The 20,157-nt window shown below is 38.2% G+C and overlaps 2 protein-coding genes across 2 annotated transcripts in view; one reads left to right on the top strand and one right to left on the bottom strand.

Annotated features, from left to right (window-relative positions):
* LOC139941482 (probable ATP-dependent RNA helicase DDX59) overlaps positions 1-9,582 on the top strand; it is an 18,180-nt gene extending 8,598 nt beyond the window's left edge. Inside the window, exons 9-15 of the mRNA XM_071938010.1 lie at positions 830-958; positions 1,869-1,972; positions 2,956-3,022; positions 4,870-5,067; positions 5,785-5,853; positions 7,709-7,938; positions 8,524-9,582. Of these exons, the coding sequence (XP_071794111.1) occupies positions 830-958; positions 1,869-1,972; positions 2,956-3,022; positions 4,870-5,067; positions 5,785-5,853; positions 7,709-7,938; positions 8,524-8,575 (849 nt within the window). The 3' untranslated portion in view covers positions 8,576-9,582. The remainder of the gene's footprint in view (positions 1-829; positions 959-1,868; positions 1,973-2,955; positions 3,023-4,869; positions 5,068-5,784; positions 5,854-7,708; positions 7,939-8,523) is intronic.
* LOC139941483 (ATP synthase subunit alpha, mitochondrial-like) lies at positions 9,267-20,157 on the bottom strand. Its single transcript, XM_071938011.1, has 11 exons — positions 20,033-20,157; positions 18,217-18,295; positions 17,731-17,900; positions 15,931-16,104; positions 15,415-15,581; positions 14,361-14,509; positions 13,777-13,928; positions 13,111-13,335; positions 12,271-12,378; positions 11,550-11,694; positions 9,267-10,268 (listed from the first exon to the last, which is right to left on the bottom strand). Exons 1-11 carry the CDS (start codon positions 20,096-20,098, stop codon positions 10,036-10,038), a joined length of 1,668 nt encoding a protein of 555 aa, XP_071794112.1. The 5' UTR covers positions 20,099-20,157; the 3' UTR covers positions 9,267-10,035.

Raw genomic sequence — 20,157 nt, 5'->3', positions numbered from 1 at the left:
TTGTGTTGTGACATCACACTTTACTTAAAAACTACAATTGATTTGCAGTTAAGATCAATCTTAGCTCTTTGTGAAACTGACCCAGTTCATGTAACTTCAGATTTGATCACCCATGGCCTATCACTTGGGGCCTTTGCAAGGCAATGTCTGCAACCTGTAGAGTTATCGGTTGGAAGATAAAGTGTCAAATAGTTTCTTTTAACCTCAAATTTGTTATTACCTAACATGCCTAATCTGTAATATATTGTTCAATCTTTGCTTCGTTTTTCGTTTTTAAAGGCAGTGGACACTATTGGTAATTACTCAAAATATTTATTAGCATAAAACCTTACTTGGTAACAAGTAATGGAGAGAGGTTGGTAGTATAAAACATTGTGAGAAACGGCTCCCTCTGAAGTGGAGTAGTTTTCGAGAAAGAAGTTATTTTCCACGAATTTGATTTTGAGACCTCAAGTTTAGAACTTGAGGTCTCAAAATCAAGCATATGAAAGCACACAACTTCGTGTGACAAGGGTGTTTTTTTCCTTTCATTATTATCTCCCAACTTCGATGACAGATTGAGCTCAAATTTCCACAGGTTATTTTATGCATATGTTGAGATACACCAACTGTGAAGGCTAGTCTTTGACAATTACCAATAGTGTCCACTGCCTTTAAGCATTGATAAAGAATCTGATGACTAACACTGGAGACCTTTCCTACATATATTCTTCTACAAATCATCAGTATACAATATCGATCATGATGAAAATGCCTGATCTCATTCCATCTGGATGGATAGAGTGTATACACTTGTTGTTGACCTGTTTCATTTGTGATTGATCATCAGGTGTTGGATGTGATGAGTCATCTTCCAAACTCTCATCAGACGATGCTGTTCTCTGCAACAATACCTCAATCCATGGAGAATGTAGCTGCATCATTGCTTTATAATCCACTCTACATCTCAATCGGCAAGGTTTGTTCTCTATCATGTCTATGTTAAAGACACTGACACCTTTGGTAAATGTCAAAAAACAGTCTTCTCACTTGGTGTATCTCAACATATGCACAAAATATTAAACCTGTGAAAATTTGAATTCAATTGGTCGTCAAAGTTGCGAGATAATAATGGAAGAAAAAACACCCTTGTCAAACGCTTAATTACTGAGGTCTCGAAATCAAATCTTCTTTCTTGAAAACTACGTTACTTCAGAGGGAGCCGTTTCTCACTATTTTTTATACTATAAACAGCTCTCCGTTGCTTGCTACTAAGTAAGTTTTTATGCTAACAATTATTTTAAGTACCAATATTGAGTACCAATTATTTTTGACCAATAGTGTCCAGTGCCTTAAGGTCCTGTCACATAGGAGTGAAAAGAGCTAACTTATGCCAAGCATACTGATTTTTTTTCTGAACACTTTGCAAAGTCCAGATACTGCCTTGTAGCCAGGGAGCACACCTAAGTTTACGATACAACCTGGGGAGCAGCAGCGAAAGGATCACCTTATGGGGATGAAATTGTTATTAAAATACCAAGTAATAAATCACAAGGGAAACTTGGTTTTATTACTTGGTTATGAACATTTTGAGACAGGATTTTGGTAGACTGTTTGTAAGTATATATAATTGATTTAATCAGAAATTTTGAACTCAGATTAAAATCTGTTTTAATTTCCTAATCGGGGGTTATCCAAATTGTTCACAGGAAATTTTCATATAATATATGTGTAATACGACTTTCCAAAATCTAGGCCAATTGAGAATACATGTAGGTTGCCCGAGTGTGGACAAACTTGTGGATCAAACCATGGTTGGAACTTATCTTGGGAACTCATTCCATCATGTTGTATGTATTAATATGTGTTGGGTTTTCTGTGGATTTCAGCCCAACACTCCATGTACTTCAGTAAAGCAGATTGTGATGTGGGTGGAAGAACCGGCTAAGAAGAAGAATCTCTTTGCAGTACTGCAGGATCCCAAGCATTATAGGTACTTATTGTAAGAGCAGAATATCCAGTTATCCCCTCAATCTGGAATCAGTGTTACACACTGGGTGCATTCGATTAGCTTCCCTGCGTCGACCCTGATCCAACCCCGGTATGTTCGAATGGCTTTGACGTCATTGCAGGGGCTCGCCCCGGTGAGCCCCAAGTGCCCTGATGTGGAACAGGTCACTTGGGGCTGGTCCGAGGTGCATGACATCGTTCTATTAGTTCTCAGGGGTTCACGCAAATGAGCCCCGAGGGGTCAACCAAGGGAAGCTAATCGAATGCACCCATAAACTTCGGGTAAGAGATTTTAAAAAGACATGTTTTCCAGAACCAGTTGTTGGTCTTTGTACAGGTGAGACAGAGCATATCACACTAGGTGCCTGCCTTTACATGCTGCACAATGGAAAGTCCGGATGGATAAACATTTTATCCGTTCTCGTGTCGGCAAAATTTTTAAGGGAAAATCCACAATGTTCCAGGCATTAAAAAATGTGGACCGTTAATCTGTCCGAAGAAAGTGCAGATGAAGATGTCATTCCACATGAATAGCACGGTTTCAGAGAGGTGTTTTTTTTTTTGTGATTGGTAATAATAATAATGAGAATCGGTTTTTATTCAGCGCTTTTCACACTCGAAGGCACTTCCATCATTATTACCCCTTGTCATTGTGCCATTTAATTCATTTCTTAAACCATCTCAGCTCTTGGGAAGTATACAGCCTGTGCACAAAATTTACGCTACCAAGCTAAATCAATCACAAGAACATCTCTGCCCTCACAGGTACCCATTTACCCCTGGGTGGAGAGAAGCAATTATAGAAGACACAAGTGTCATGACCGAGACTTGAACCCACATACTGCTGAACAGAAACACCAGAGCTTGAGTTTGGTGCTCTTATACGCTCGTCCACTTCACCCTGTTTGTCATGTTTGTACCAAAATATGCAAATAACAATAAAGACATGTATTGCTTTTCCAACAGGCCTCCCTTGGTGGTGTTTGTTGACTCTAAAATTGGTGCCGGACTTCTTTCACTAGCGATCAACAAGGTACTAACAGGTCTTAGGACCTTGTCACACCAAAAAATTTGCTAAGCATGAAATTTTTGCCTCGATAAAAACAGGATTACCAACCAAATTTCCACGTGATTTTCAGCATACATGGCATAAGCAAACAACAACTGAATACCAGTACAAGCAAAATGTAACAAATTGAAATTTGGTTGGTAAACCTATTTTTATCAAGGCGGAAATTTCATGCTAAGCATTTTTTGTGCTTAGCAGCTCTATGAAATTGGGCCCAGGCAATGTACTGGCAACCAGTTCCAGGCAATCTCAAAGAAGAGAATCCATTCACATTTGAATGTTCTCATAATTTCCATGGGAATTGTTAGACATTGTTTAATAAATTACTCATGTGCGTCCAAAGTGGTCTTGTAGCATTCACTGCAGTGGGTTTCCTGCTAAAGTTGCCTTGTGTGACAATGCCCTTAACATGCATTACATGCAGTGTGGATAGTTTGCTGTAAGGAAATCTTGCATTTACAGAGAGGATACTGCATTCCCGTTTTAAAGGGTCTATGTACTTTTTGTAGGACAAAAAACATAATGTCCACAGATTCACATGAAGCTTGCACAGTTTGAAGATAATGAAAATAGAAAGCTTCCCTTTACGTGCTGAGATGCTGTAGTTTTTGAGAAATTAGTAAAACAATGTCATGAAAACAATTTTTGTCTTGGTGATCATGAGAACAAAATTATTTTAGCATGTAAAAACATATTTTCACTACATTGTTTTACTCATTTCTCAAAAACTACAGCAACTCAGCAACTACTATTTAGGTGTGCTTTCTACTATATTATCTTCAACCAGTGTAAATCTTTGGACACTGTGTTTTGTTTTACAAAAAGTAGCCAAATCTTTTAACTGTGTGCCTTCGGTAATTTATTTCTATCATTCAAGGGTCTGTGTCTAGCGGCTTTAGTCTAATTTTAAGCCAACGTTTCGTAAAATCCTTGTGTGCCTGGAAGAAGGCAAAAAGGTTTACTGGTGCAAGGGCGTAAGCAATTAATGTGCAAATTAATGTTTTAAGAATACAGTGTGAAAGTTTGATCAGTTTTCTGCCTTTCATAAGTCAGCATAGGAAGTTTAAAGTCATGGGAAAACATGTCTTTGGGATAATTCTAGCTACAAAATTGTAATTTGGGCCATTGTATAGCTTAGGACCTTCTGCTACTAGGACAATTAAAAGTACTTTGTGTTCCTCGTTGAAGGGCATAAACAAAAGTTTAACTGTGGCAATTTGATTGATTAGGATCTGCTCCTCTTGACTCCTTGCACACACGTCACATGCGGCGACTGTCCACGCTCACCATGTTGGTTGGCAATAGGTTTACGTGCCGCGTCGCCTAAAATGCACACTTCACTGAATAACGCACAGTGATATTGCCCACCAGTATGGCGCATCCAAGATTATTCTATTCTGATGATGACATCAGGGCCCAATTTCATAGCACTGCTTAACGGTAAGCAAATTTTTGTGCTTACTGTAGCAGAAAAATTTGCTGAGGGCCAAGTGTATTTCATAGGTTAGCAGAAAAATTGGGCGGTATATTGCGCGTTTACCATGGATTTGCATTGTGACTTCATTTGTTTTTGTGTGGTTAGCACCGGAAGGTTAGCATGCCTTTTCATGTGCTTACGGTTAGCAGCGCTATGAAATGGAAATCGCACAGTAAGCACAAAACAGTCCGTTAAGCAGCTGTGTGAAGGTGGGCCCAGGTGAGTTGGATCCATGAATTGGCAATACTTTGTGTTCCTGGTAGAAGGGCGTAGAACCTTACACCATTCTTCCGGGCTCAGGATGAGTAGTAGTGTTTGATTTTCTTTCCTTCAGACATGTGACATCCGTGCAGCCTCTCTGCATGGTGACAGACCCCAGAGTGAAAGGACTGAGACACTACAGTGCTTCAGGGATGGGGAATACCCGGTTCTGGTGTGCACAGCTGTCCTGGGTCGGGGCATTGACCTCCCAGGGGTCAGGATGGTTGTGAACTTTGACATGCCAAACACAGTAGAAGAATACATCCATCAGGTTGGTGGCCTCACCATTTGGGTTAAAGGCAAAGTTTACCTTTGGTTTTTGCAATTTTGATTAGATAATGAATAATAATAACGTAGACTTGTAATGCGCACATATCCACCCTGCTGGTGATGTAATCCTATTCAAATGTAGTTGTATACAATAGAACTAACCTGTGAAAATGTCATTTCACGTTTTTGAGATGTATCGCCGAAAATCCCAAGTGAATAATCCACGCATAAATAATCCCGATTGATGAATACACAATCTGAAAAGCATTACTGCACACTTCTCAGATTAAATTTTAGGGCATAAAAAGTGATGTATATTTTTACACAAATTAAAAAAAAAAAAATAACTTCAAAGTGAAATGTTTCTCAAAATGCTTTATACTATCAAACTGCTGTAGGCTTCCCACCAACAGTTTTTATTGCCTTTAACTCTAAAGGCTCGATCACACAGGCGCCGATAATGGAAACGAGAACGATAAAAATGCACGCCCTTGATTGGTTGAATTGCTCTGCGCAGAATATGCCCACGCTCATTCAACCAATTGAGGGGCGTACATTTTTATCGTTCTCGTTATCTTTATCGGGGCCTGTGTGACCGGGCCTCAAGAGTGATAACCAAGCGTAGCCTTCCCTGAAATGATGTAAAATCTAAATTTTTACTAAAAGTATTTAACACTCCAGCTCAAATTTTGTCTTTTGATTTCCTTTTTGTGTTTAGATTGGACGAACAGGCCGTCTAGGAAGTAAAGGAAAAGCCATAACTTTCATCAACAACGGAAGCAAAAATATCCTTTTATAATTAAGTACAGTAAGATTTTTGTGAATAGTTGTAACGTAAAGGCCCTTGATTGGGGTGCAGTTTATAAATTGAGCTGTATTTACATGACTCTTATAAATTTAATAGTAATTATGTTATGTTATTTCACACTAAACTACAATTTGTCCAATACATTGAACTGTATTTACATGTTTGTTATACCAAAATCGATTTGACAAATGTAGTGATTTTGCTCACATTTTGTCAGTTTGTCACTTTGTGCAAATGGTGGCGATAAAGTTCTGTCATTCAAAATAGTAAAATGTGAAAAGCAACAAGTAGTTGTACATAAAGCAATTAATGGCACTTTTTAAAGGTGGACGATTGAAAATGAACAGATGAAAGGAAAGCTTATTTCAGATGATTTATCTTGAGCAGGGAAGACCTACACATAAATAAGCAACACGGTACAGAGGAAAAGTAATAACATTGAATGTCATATTAAGAAAGATAATAATATTAATTCCTCCTTAACATAACGATAAACATCGTTTCTTATATCAACGAGAGTGAATGATGCTTCATCCATCCAAGGTGGACATGACTTCATCCCAACATCTTGGAGATATATCCATACATTTATATATTTATCAGTGGCTCATTATCAACATTGGTTATCAGGTTTTGATGATAATCTAGAGACTTTCTTTTGGAGGTGTTGGGCGCTATAGAAATACGGTTGATATTATTATTATTATTATCATGCTGAAATTAATTATGTACATTTATGTATGAAGCCAGAATCTTTCACACCATAAGTTGTTGTGTCATCAACGTGATCGTGAGTGCATTTTGCCTGCTCAGGTGTATTGAACCAATTCACCTGAAGTCATCATCAGAATAATCTTAGATGCGCCTTATTGGTGGGCAATGTCACTGTGCGTTATTCAGTGAAGGGCACATTTTAGGCAATGCAGCGTTCACACGTAAACCTATGTGCCCACCAAAATTGTGAGCGTGGCCGGTTGCCGCGTGTACAAGGGGTCAATAAGGTTTTAAGTTGCAATTTCATATCTGTAATGATTTAAATGGGCATCAAATGACAAATGCACACAAACTTGAACAAAATAAATCGTGCAAAATCATCCGATAAATATTTTTCTTAATGGTTGCTGGCTTTTGCAAAACAAGAAATTTGAAGACCACTTGATCAACGACCTCTATTTACTGTTAGTTCCGAAATATGCAAAGCAAATTTTTATGAAGTTCATTCAAATTGCACTAATGACCTTATGGTGCAGACCTGACAATTTGCTCTGTGAATAATTATAGCTTTGCATCACCATAATGATAGTAATGGCTTCTTATAAAGCATGCAAATCTGCCACTCAGTGATGCTCAAGGCACTTCTTTTTTCCCTGCAAGGTATGTGGGACTACAGTTGAATTATGAGACCTACTCCTTTTACATAGAGGAATTGGTTAATGTTAGATAGAGTACATGTTCATGTAGTGTGCCTGAATTTGGTTTGTGTGTTCCGAAGGAGTTTCGGGTTGCCCAATGAACAGAAATAGTACAGGTAGTATAAAGGTTTTGTCATCAGACTTGGTTCTTACGCTTGCTAATAGACCGATCCATTAAGCTCCGCCCATTGCGTATTAACCAATCACAACCCATTGCGCAACCAAAAGTCTGACATAAAGTCTGACATGGGTGTGCGTATGCTTGGCGTGGGCACCAGAATTGTGCAGAATGGCATTGGAGAGTCGCACGTGTTCTTGCTCACAGGTGCGCCGTGAGCAGAGCCTAATGGATCTGTGTATTGGGGCCAAGAAAAGTTACAAACTGAAGTATTGTTTGAGATTTCCTTGACTTGACCTAACATCTGTTCCTTGAGTTTGTGAACACGGTCAAGCCCCTGGGTGTACCTCTCCCGCCCCAGCTGATCAACTCGACCCACCTTCACTACCAGCAGCAAGGTCATCGTACCTGGCAACAAGACACAAGATGGAAAAGGGAAAGGAAGAATTGTGACGATGAGGATGCAGGGGAGGGACGGAGACAAGGAGGCAATGAAAGCTACTTTGGTTACAAGAGGAGGAAACAAGAAGCAAGGTAGATGAAGGAATTATTTATTACTGTACTCAAAATATAAATAAGCAATTAAGAAAACTTGCTTGGTTACGAGCAACGGAGAGATGTCGATAGTTTTTGAGAAAGAGGTATTTCCTCGCTCAAATATTCGAATCTGAGAACCCTTTCTCAGACATGTGAAAGCACACAAGTTTGTGCAACAAGGGCATTTTTTCTTTCATAATTTTCTTGCAACTTCGAGGACCAATTGGAGGCCAAATTTTCAGATGTTTGTTATTTTATGCATTGTAATACACCAAGTGAGAATACTGGTCTTTGACAATTTCCAAAAACATCACCAATCCTGGTCAACTTCTTTTTGACTCGCCCTGTAGATTTGATTGCTGCCTTCAGTTCACTTCTTGATATGTTGTCTATGCATACGTGCCGTCGACTTGTATTTTTTCCATTTTGTACAAATGGTTTGTATTTTACCCTAAACAGTGTGACCATTCGGTTACTTGTGTTTGAAATCAGCCTATTTCATTCGTTCTTCCAAGATCTCAAAACTAGTGGTTCCTTTGGTCTTCTAATTGTTATTTCCCCCCCCCCAATCTCTTTTCTCAGTGCCGTTGGTGAACTTCTGAAGAAGCGCAAGCACAAGAAGGGAAACAGGTGATGATCAAGAATCCAAAGAGGATTTCCTGTGCACCTGAATTCTGCACCTCTTCAAGCTCTGAAATCTTGTCTGAAAATTCAGAACATTCCAACTGGATTGGTCAATTATTCCAGGGGGTGTACATGGACTGGTTCGTTGGACCACTGCCAATCATCACGGACCCGACTTCAGAACATTCTGGCAGTCCACTGGATTTGAGGCATGTCTATGTTAACATTAATTCACACCTAGACATGTATGCCTGTATGCTGCTTTTTAGAAAAGGCAATGGCACGAAGGCATTTTCTCATTTGTAAAGAGCAGGGCACCCTATGAGAAAATCATGAATTTCTACTGGAGCATTTCGTGGGCACAAAGGCACTGACCAGGCAGGGGCATGGAGGCAATCGCTTTTGTTGCCTCTGGTTAAGTATCAGGTCTGGACATGCATGATAGTCTTCCTACATAAGTCCGATTTGTTTATGCCCTTGCCTAAAACAAAATAAAATCTGTACCGGTAATTAAATTGCCGGAAAGTCCATTGAGCAAAACATTATACAAACAAGTAGGTGGCATTCTTAAAGATTTTCCTGTTTTTTTGCCCAAGAGCCAAACATCATGCCTGCCTAGTAAAGACTGACATTTAAATGTTCCCTTATGAAAAGTCAAAATAAGGACTTGAACACATGAAAAGAAGACACTACAAAGACTGTTATTAAGCTTTCAACCAAATATTTTATTACAGCCAGCCACTGAAAAATCAGATAAGTATACTTTAAAGAAACCTTGTATCATCTGAAATCTCAAACTGGCAACATTTCTACTTGAAGAAACTTATTTTTTTATATCATCAAACCAATGATTCAAAACCATCACAAACTTAATAAAGCTGAGTCACATAATATGGAACATCTACTTTGGTCTACGTGCATGTTTTTATGTGTCATCTCTGTATTAATAATTACATTTAAGATTTTCAAATTCTTGTTTGTAGAACTGTCTAGTGTGGCAGGACCAGTTTAATGAATTATCAACATAAAACTGGTCTGTGTTAAGGTCTTTATTTCACCTTTAAGTAGACATTCAAATTTTCAATTCCAAATTAAAACTAGTAGAGAGGCTCTCTTTGAAATAGCGATGAGGAAAAGTAAGGACACAGGGATATGGAAACAATTCTGAAAATTGCAGGAATGCAATTTAACCAGGTATAACTTTTGATGATTTGTTTAAATAGATGTTAGACTGTAATAGATTTTACATTTATTTTCCTTTGCTTTGAATAAGAACCTTCTCAAATATTGACTGTATGCTCCAACAGGGGCCACATCTCTCAGTCCAACTGTCGGGGATATTTGTTTTTACTTTCAATTCAATTTCATTCTTTGCTAAATCCATACTTTCTCAATCCCCTGAAGAAAAAAAAACTGCTTTTGGGGAAAATAACCTAGAAACTCTTTGATGCATTGCTAATTAGAATATCTTCATGGCTCAAATGTTTCCAAGAACTTAAGGACGATGGCCTTGAGTTTGGCATCCGTCTCTGGGGTGATGGATCCGCGATTTCTGATGTCGTCTAGCTCGGCTTGGTGGTTGTTGCGGATGTGGGGAAGGAAAGCCTTCTCAAACTTGGTGATGTTGGATGGGTCTACCTTGTCAAGGTGACCACGAACACCGGCAAAGATGACAGCAACTTGCTCTTCCACAGCCATGGGAGCTAAACAGTGAAAACAGTCAAAAGAGAATTTCATTTAAAAATAAATTTACACAAAGTTATGTTTGTTTATGAAGTACTATTATTTAATGTAATTGTAATCTTAAAATTAATGGCAGTAAAAACTTTTGGTTTGAAGCCTACATCAGGTTTCGATAGTTTAAAGCATTGAGAAACATTACACTTTGAAGTAATGTGGTTATGTGAAAAGAAATAAGTTTTTATGCCATAACCTAGGAACGGTTACTGTCAGTAAGGCTTCTCGGATTGTGTATTCCAATTACAGATTATTTATTCTGCATGGACATAACTGCTCCAGATTTACAGACATCTCAAAAACGCAACCACTATTTCAAATGAAAATTTTCACAGTTTTTCTGTATACATCAACATTTCTACAGGATTAAAACAATCGAACAGTTCCAAAAACCAAAGGTATGCTTTGCCTTTATAAGAAAATTTAGAATGTTGAATATTTGCCTCAGTAACCCATATCTGCCTAATAACAGGAGTCCCAAAGAGCATACAGATGATAATGACGCCTAACTTAAACCGTATATGAAAAAGATGATAGTGTCTTTCTTGGTGCTCTCACAGCTAGTGGTATGAGATGGAGAACATGGAGAAAAATATATCACATCGAAAGAGAAGCAAATGCTTTTGCCAATGGTATACAGTTGATGGGATATGTTTATAAATATCAGTCAGTAAATAATGAAAGTTATAAGACATGAAAAGTGTTAATGTACTCTGACCAGTCGCAGAGATGCGGGCTAATGTCGCACCCGAAACAGAAATAAAACAAAAACGGACAGTGTAGTTAAAGGGAAGGTACATGTTTGGTAATTACTCAAAACAAATATGAACTTAAAAACTGACTTGGTAACGAGCATTTGAGAGCTGTTGATAGTATAAATTCTTGTGGGAAACGTCTCTCTCTGAAAGACAGAGTTTTTTAGGAAGAGGTAATTTCTCACTAAAATAATAAAAGACTTCTAACTAGAAGTCTTTTATTCCTATCTGAAAGCACACAAATTCGGGTGTTTTTTCTTTCATCATTTTCTTGCAACTTCAATGACCGATTGAGCCCAAGGTTTCACAGGCTTGTTATTTTATGGTTATGTTGGGATACGCCAAGTGAGAACACTGGTCTTTGACAATTACCAAACGTGTACAGTGCCTTTAGGGGTAGATTTAATATTTTTAACTTGTTTAAATTTTCTTAAATGTATGCGTTTTCCAATTCCCGAATTGCCATTGGCAAAATGAGCATGATGAACATACCATATTGTCCCTGCTTAAGAAGCTCAGTCAGACGGACACCCCTGTTCAGAAGGTTCTGGGTAGCTGTATCAAGATCAGATCCAAACTGGGCAAAGGCAGCGACCTCACGGTACTGGGCCAACTCCAGCTTCATAGAACCAGCAACCTACAAATCAGATGTCATTAAAAAAATGTTACTCTCTCACTCAGTCTGGTCAGGCATAAAAATGTTTTCAGGTGTCCACGTACATTACAATTGTAACCAATACTTTTAAAAGCCACTGATTCTTTTCATCCTAAAGTGTGTTAAAATGTTGATGTGTCATGGCTGAGTGGATAAGAAAACTGGACTCAAGCTCTGGTGTTTCACATTAGCAGAGTGTGGGTTCGAACTCTTGGCTGTGACACTTGTGTCCTGAAGCAAGACAATGACCATTATTGCTGCCTCCTTCAGATGGGACGTAAAGCACGTAAAAGAACGCAGTGCGGTTATTGTAAAGAGAAGGGGGTTCACCTAGGTGTTCCTGGTTTGATCAGCAGCATATTGTGCCATAGCACCTGATAAACCATTACATGGTGCTATGAAGGAGGTCTAAGACTTTAAAATCAAGCTCCACATACCCTGCAGTATCAATACTAAGCACTTTGATATGCCCATCGGGTTTCAATCCAGTTTCTCTTGTACTAAGAATTGCTTTACTAGCATATTTAATTCTCTGTAATAGTTTCTTTTTGCACTGACCTGTTTCATGGCCTTGATCTGGGCGGCTGCGCCTACACGACTGACAGACAGACCGACGTTGATGGCAGGGCGGATACCCTTGTAGAACAACTCAGTCTCCAAGAAGATCTTGGGATTTTAAAAGAGATGGTTTGAAATTATTATGGTTTGAAAGTGCCAAGGGATATTTTCTATAGTCAATTTTAACAATGAGTCAATAGTAACTGTAGACTCCATAAAACCACGAGATGTATTGGAATTTGAGTTAAATAGTCACCAAGTATGCTAAAAGGAAACAACACACCAACTAAAGAAGACAATGAAGAAATTTCAGTTTTAGCATAGGAGGAAAACCCTATAGGGAAAACCCACGTAGTCAGGAATGGACTGATAAAACTAATGCAATCAACATGAAAGGCTTGAAAGGCAGGGGCAGAAACCACTGAGCCAACCAACCTGATGCAGTTTACGCACATCAGATCAGTTAGATTTGAGTTAGATTGGATAGAGATTTGGATTTTGTACATCATCAAATTACAGTTGAGAAAATGTCAGAAATACACTAAAACTGTTTGCCATTAGGTTCTTACAATAAGATATAGCATATACATTTGGTTTTATCCATATACACTGATTCGTGTTAGCACTGTATACTCAGTACTTTCCTGAGTTCTGTGAAGAAAAAAAATCACAGGCATATTACTCACGTGGGATTTAACCCCACGACATTTGCCATTCTAGAGCATTGTCCGGTAGCTAGAGGTAGTTTGAGTTCTATGTTTTAGCAGCTGGTATTGCAATGGTATAGCATGCCATAGATCCTGTCCTACAGAACCGTTAGATACTGTATAAACACCATACCTGTCCATCAGTGATAGAAATCACATTGGTTGGGATGTAAGCAGACACATCACCAGCCTGGGTCTCAATGACTGGCAAGGCAGTCAGGGAGCCACCACCGAACTCGTCATTCATCTTGGCGGCACGTTCTAGAAGACGGGAGTGAAGATAGAAGACATCACCAGGGTAGGCCTCACGACCTGGGGGACGCCTCAGTAGAAGGGACATCTGACGGTAGGCTACAGCCTGGAAGGAAACAAATAAATTCAAACACTCCATTAAAGACACAGACAGTAGGATTTCATTGCCACTTGAAATCTATATTTTCAATCAAACTCATCAGGTCCTACCTTCAGCGCACTTCAAACAAAATTCTTCTGAGTTCTTTCCACTTTAAATAATTGTTCTTCTTGTAGCCCAAACCAAGAGTGGCCTTACGCCTTGTTTGGGGCGAACTTGCAACGAAAAGTTCAAAACAAAATCATGAGATTACTTTAAGGTATTCAAGATTTGATTAAAAAATAACAACGATGCAATGAATGTTCGAAATCCATTTCTTCCGTAAGGGACGAGCTCTAGGCATGTACCATTTCTTTTATTTTTGTTTTCACACCTTCCATACTACAGTTTGGGGATGAAAGTTGAGTCAAAGGAAAAGGCTCTTAGCTGGAGAGAAATGATGTCTACCTGTTTGGATAAATCATCATAGATGATGAGAGCGTGTCTGCCATTGTCTCGGAAGAATTCTCCCATAGCACAGCCAGAGTATGGAGCAAGGTACTGCAGAGGGGCAGCATCGGAAGCTGTAGCACTCACAACGATGGTGTAATTAATGGCACCTACGGAAAAGCACACAAAACATCTTAGTTTCTAAAGGTTACATATTTGTCACTGTCATCAAGTATGTTCATCATTTATATACAACTTGCTTCTCGGAAACTGACGATAAACTTGGTGTTTTAAGACCTTGTAATAATCATCAACATGAATTTTAGAGACAAGCCGGTACCGAGCCAACATTTGGCTAGAAAGTTCAGTTGGTAGAGTGCCGACACATTATTCCGGAGGTCGTTGGTTTAAATCCTACTGTAGTCAATTTGTCTTCTCTTCTACTCCAAATCATTTCAAGTTGTACACGTTAAATCTTTGATGTTTTAGCTCCCAAAAAGTGATACTGATAATTGGTTGTAAACTATGTTGTATTTGCATGTCTCACAGTATCCATAATATCACTGTTTTGACATTGTCTGATCCTCTTCATTTTTACATACCGGCATCAGTTAGTCTCTTGACGAGTTGAGCTACTGTACTCCTCTTCTGTCCGATAGCAACGTAGATACAATACAGCTTTGCCTTCTCATCTTTACCCTCGTTGAATCCCTTCTGGTTGATGATGGTGTCGATAGCTACAGCAGTTTTGCTGCCAGAGTAAATGTCAATCAATGCAATCATTATTAAAGACATTGGACACTTTCGGTACAGATTTTTTTTTTGAAGTTCACAGATTTACAAATAACTTACAGGGTTTACAGAAGGTATAGTAATGGTAAATGGCTTCTCTTGAAATATTATTCCATGAAATGCTTTACTTTTTTAGAAAACAGTAAAACAATATCATATCTCGTTAGCGAGAATTACAGATTTATTTTAAACACATGTCATGACACGGCGAAACATGCAGAAACAAGGGTGGGTTTTCCCGTTATTTTCTCTCGACTCCGGTGACCGATTGAGCCTAAATTTTCACAGGTTTGTTATTTTATACAGAAGTTGTGATACACAAAGTGTGGGCCTCGGAATAATATTTCAAGGGAAGCCTTTCACCACTACCTTCTGTAAACCCTGTAAGTTATTTGTAAATCTGTGAACTTTTTTTTTTTCTGTACCGAAAGGGTCCAATGGCTTTAAGGCTACTTGCTAGTTGTTCCCAAGGGCAAAAACAAAATTTTGTAAATCTGAAATAACCATGCCATATTCTTGGTTGGTTTGACTGTGCTCTGAATCTATCTATATCAGACGCAGGTTTTTTGTCACTGTTTGCTGTAGGTTGATGGATCATAAAAACTACAATAAATTGCCCACTTTTAAAAATGTGGAATACAAAGTAAAGTTTACTCTTAAAATAAATACTACGAAATCTTCCGCACAGAATTTGTCACACAATCCTAAAAATCTACATAAATAATTTCAGGGTGAAAAAAAAAAAAAACATGTTAGGCTTTTTCCTTTTTTCATTGCGGAAAGTTGTGATTTTCTTTTTCATATTTTGAGTGATTTCTTACACTTATTTTTTAAAGTAAATCTAAAAATTAACACTGTACTTACCCAGTCTGTCTGTCACCGATGATCAACTCTCTCTGTCCACGGCCAATGGGTACCAGACTATCCACAGCTTTGATACCAGTCTGCATAGGTTCCCTCACAGAGATGCGGGGGATGATACCTGGTGCCTTGACTCCTACACGTGCACGTGTGGTGGTGTTGATTGGACCCTGCAGGAAAAACAAAGGGGTTTAGTTAACAAGTCACTATTGATACAACTTCACATAACTTCTTGGCCATGGCCTTCTGTTCCATGCCAAGTTGATACTAGTGATGGTTTTACAGCCACCTGATAAGCGAAATGTGTAAGATAACTTGCAGGAGCTTTGTTACAATTTCATATAAGCCCCCACAACAAGACACAAACTACACAACATTGTTTGATGAAGTATGCCTACTTCACCAAAAATACTTACTAGTAAATGAGAAAACTTTCTGTTCATTCAACTCTTTATACAAAAAATCATTTTAGCCATTTCTATTAACAATGAGAGTAAAACATAATATATATAAATTCACCTTTCCGTCGATGGGTGTGCCCAGGGCATCGACAACTCTGCCGAGCAGCTCTAGACCGATCGGGACATCTACAATGGCACCTGTTCTCTTGACTACATCACCTTCCTTGATGAGCTTATCGTTACCAAACACGACCACACCAACATTGTCGCGTTCCAAGTTCAAGGCCATACCCTACAATACAATTAAAATGTTCAAAATAATGATAGACTATGCCAAATGTTGTTAAAGAGGACAAGATCTTGAGTAGTCATTGATCCATAGCATTGCCCTCAGGTATTAAATATACTAAATGCCATGAATTTTTTTTAAGCTATTAATTACTACATTTTTGAAACGTAAAATACAATTGTGCATGTAGTCGGAGCAAACACAAGTTCAAAACCAACTGTCCAAACTTCCTTGAGGTCATTTTGTGTGTTGTAACCACTAAACATTACAAATGCAATATAATTTAGGCACATGGCCAGAAACGACACTGCTAGGGTCTAACAGGCTAAAGAGGCTTAACAATGACTGATGTTACACATCAATTTCAAATACAAAGTTAGCATACAATTTATTTTCAGTGCAGGGAATGTAGGGCCACTGATTTTTTAACAGAAAACGGGATTTCAGAAAATTTGATTTTTTTTTTTTTTTTTTTTTTTTTCCCTTGACGCCAAAACTATTGCAATTGCATTCTTTATTAAGATTCTTTTTGTTAAACTAAAAAAGCATCAGAAATCAGACCATTAAAAATTATGAGATCGTAACCGTGGATCATTCTGTTCTACTTCACACCATCCTCCATGTTTACACACACCATGTACACACGTTGTTAACATGGTTAAGCGAAGGGCATTATTCGCGGCACGTTTTTAACATTTTTTTGTTCACCCAAATTGCATTTTCTCCCTCTCTTTTACCAACAATAATACACAAACTAGCTTACCTATGATCTATAAGAACACATACAATGTTTTTTCATCTCGGAAAGGTCTAAAATAAAACCGTAAACTGTCAACATTCTGTCGCCAAAGCGAAAACAAAATGGCTGACATTTTGTTTGTGGATGGAGAACGGTCACGTCCATAGACTTGTTCCCAAGTCTTTGATCATGCTGAAACAGCGCCCTCTTGTGGATACACTCCTGTCATTAGCCTACAATGTGGCTGATGCAGAGAATCAACTGCAGTTTTAGACTTGGAATCAAGTCTATCACATCATGTGCATTGATACTGCAGTCACAGTGCAACCTTTTTACCCTGACTACATGTTTTTGTTTCATCGAACAGCAGTATACAAAATAATCCACAATTAAAAAAAAAAACAATTAAAGTATTTTTTTGAAATTTGTCAGTTCAAATGAACATTTTACGAAGTCAGCAGTGCAACTTATCTCAAATTGATTTTTATAAGTGTGTCCCTGGGTATTAAACAACCTTTTATCTAAATAAAAATACATGAAACGGAATTTTTTGTGCCTGAAACGGAATTTATGTTTTTGCCAAACGGAATTTGCACTTTTCTGAAACGGAAAATCAGTGGCCCTAGGAATGTGCAGATTTTTTGTAGATCTAAGGGCACTCATCTTGTCTTCTGCCCATGTTAAAACATTTAGTCTGAAAGTTGACAGTCTGTTTTTTTCTTTTGCAACCCTAGGAAAAAAGACTAATCGTTGTTGTTTCTTAGGGGCATCAAGACTCATTGTAAATTCAGGCAATCTTTAAATGTCTGTGATGAAACAACCAACCAATTCCAGTTGTTTCTTTGCTTCTTCATCATTAGTGAAACAATGTGTTAGACTTTCATTCTCACCTTCAGCCCACTGGAGAATTCTACCATTTCCTCTGCCTGGATGTTCTTCAGGCCATAGACACGAGCAATACCGTCACCGATGGTTAGCACACGCCCTGTCTCCTCCATGCTCTCCTTTGGGGTGTACCCCAAGATACGCTCCTCAAGGATGGAGGATACCTCGGCCGTACCTTATGTGTCAAAGAACAAAAGAAAATTAAGAACAAAAGAATATTTTGCTTCAAAGAAAACCATATTACTTTTAAAATATAGAATTATGAAGATAGGAAGAGTACAAAAAAAAGCTGAAACTTCGCATCCAACTTGAACGAAAAAGAAAGAGGAACTGCCCAAATCAAACGAATCCCAAATGCTTCTCAATTTCATGGGCATTAATAAATTAAAGAAAATCAGCTGAAACACTGACAAGTTCAGTCTCATGTCAAAACAAGAACCATCTGAAACCTAGTTCAATTTATTTTAAAGCAAATCAGTTAGTATTATTACCTCCAGCAGCATTTGTTGGTCTAGAAGTTGTGATATTTCTGTGACATGCGAAGGCTGCCCCTACACATCCTTTAGTTGCCTGTTGAATAATTGACAAATTCAAAATTCAAATGTACATACTTTTAATCAAATTTGGCAATTTAGTTAGATTTAATAGATAGATCTGCATTACTTATTTATGGGACATAAGCCGACCGGCTAATCAAACCAAATTTGCCAGCCAAATGCAAAGAAAACTTAGGCAGAAATGCCATACCAGACTGCAACTTTATGATAATCTCAACTTAAGTAGGTCAAGTTATATCATCACCTGTCCAGACAGATTGACATGATGTAAAGTAATCGCTCCCAAAAAGGGAAAAATCATTTTAATCATATTTAATGTGTTTTCATGCCATATTTTCACACAGCTCTTTCAATTTCAATTCACATTATTATCCACGATGGGAAATTCATTTCGGCCTTTTATACAACAAATTTACAAAATTGTAGCTCTACTGTAGCTCATTAGTGAAGAAGAGTACATATGAACTTAAAGTGCATTTCATTTTGATGTAATTTGATGAAAAATTTTGTAGCTGACATTTAAGCTTGGGCGATATCTCGATATAATCGACAATCACGATACCATTTCTTAAACGATTACCATATTGTCTTGACTTTTTGTCATTTGAATTATCGGCATATCAGCAACAAGAGTGCTGATTTGATTCACTCTACAGTCGCAACACTTAGTAAATCCTATTTATGATGCAACAGCGCGCTTTTTTCTATGTGCTGCTTGTTGCTGATTCACGTTCCACTCTAGTGGCGTACACAGCAAAGAATACTTTTATTGACCATGTTGACCCATACTCATTGCACTTGCACATCCACAAACATCAAGGCGCCAAAGATGGGTTTTTTTAGCAAAATTTTCAAAAAATGAGCTACATTTCAGTGACAGCTGAGAAAAAATCTGGCCATACAAAACGTTGGTTTCTATCGTAATTACCGCCTGACTGCTGATTGTTCTCAGTTGTCGAAAGGCATTGTGGGAAGGCAAGCCCCTTTTTCCGGATAACTTTCCGTATGACGCCACCACTTTTTCACTTATTTTTACAAAAATGGATATCTCATCAAGTCATTGAGGTAAATTAGACTATTTTTTTCATATCGAATGAAAAAATGGTGGCGCCATACGGAAACTTTTCCCTTTTTTACTTCCCACAATGCCTTGCAATAATTGAGAAAAGTTGGCCAGGACGGAATGGTGGAAGGTCCATCTATTCTATGGGAGTCGGAGATAGAACTTTTGCACAAAATTAGTTCCAAGAAGTTCCCGTATCCTGCCACCACTTTTTCATTTGTTATGAATATGAATTAAAACGTCTAATGTAATTTACCCAAATAGGAAATAGGGGATATTACTTTTTTTGTATAAAAAGTGAAAAAGAGGTGGCAGGATATGGAAAGTTTTTACTATGTAAATAGCGCCCTCTTGTGGTTGGACAAATGAGCAAAAACTCCCTTCGAAATTTAACTTGTTAAGCATCCTTTAATTGCTTATTTTTGGTTGTAGCCATCTTCATCAAACTACAAATATTGCAGAGCTCTTCCAAAAAACAGCTTTTTCACATTGATCAATGCAGCATAAATTAAAAGTTCAGTTTCTGCATCAAAAGACCGCCCCGCCATCATGCCCGGCCCACTCAAAACCGGTTACGCCGGTATTCATTCATCATGCAAACCAAGCAAACTACACATTCTTGATGAGAAAATTGCCAATAAAAGAAAACAACATTGCCTTGACAGTAACATAATTGAAAATACTTACCTGGGGGGCTTGCCTTGTGAGCGCCCTGGCCACAGCGGCCGTTACACGAGCCGACAACATCGACATGATTTGTTTCACTTTTCTTGCGAAAATGGCCGAGGTGCCGGTGTTTCGCCCCTGCTTTG

This window comes from Asterias amurensis, chromosome 9 (genome assembly GCF_032118995.1).
Source record: "Asterias amurensis chromosome 9, ASM3211899v1".
Lineage (NCBI taxonomy): Eukaryota > Metazoa > Echinodermata > Asteroidea > Forcipulatida > Asteriidae > Asterias > Asterias amurensis.
Note: the sequence above shows the minus strand (reverse complement) of the source record. Positions and strands in the feature narration are given on the sequence as shown.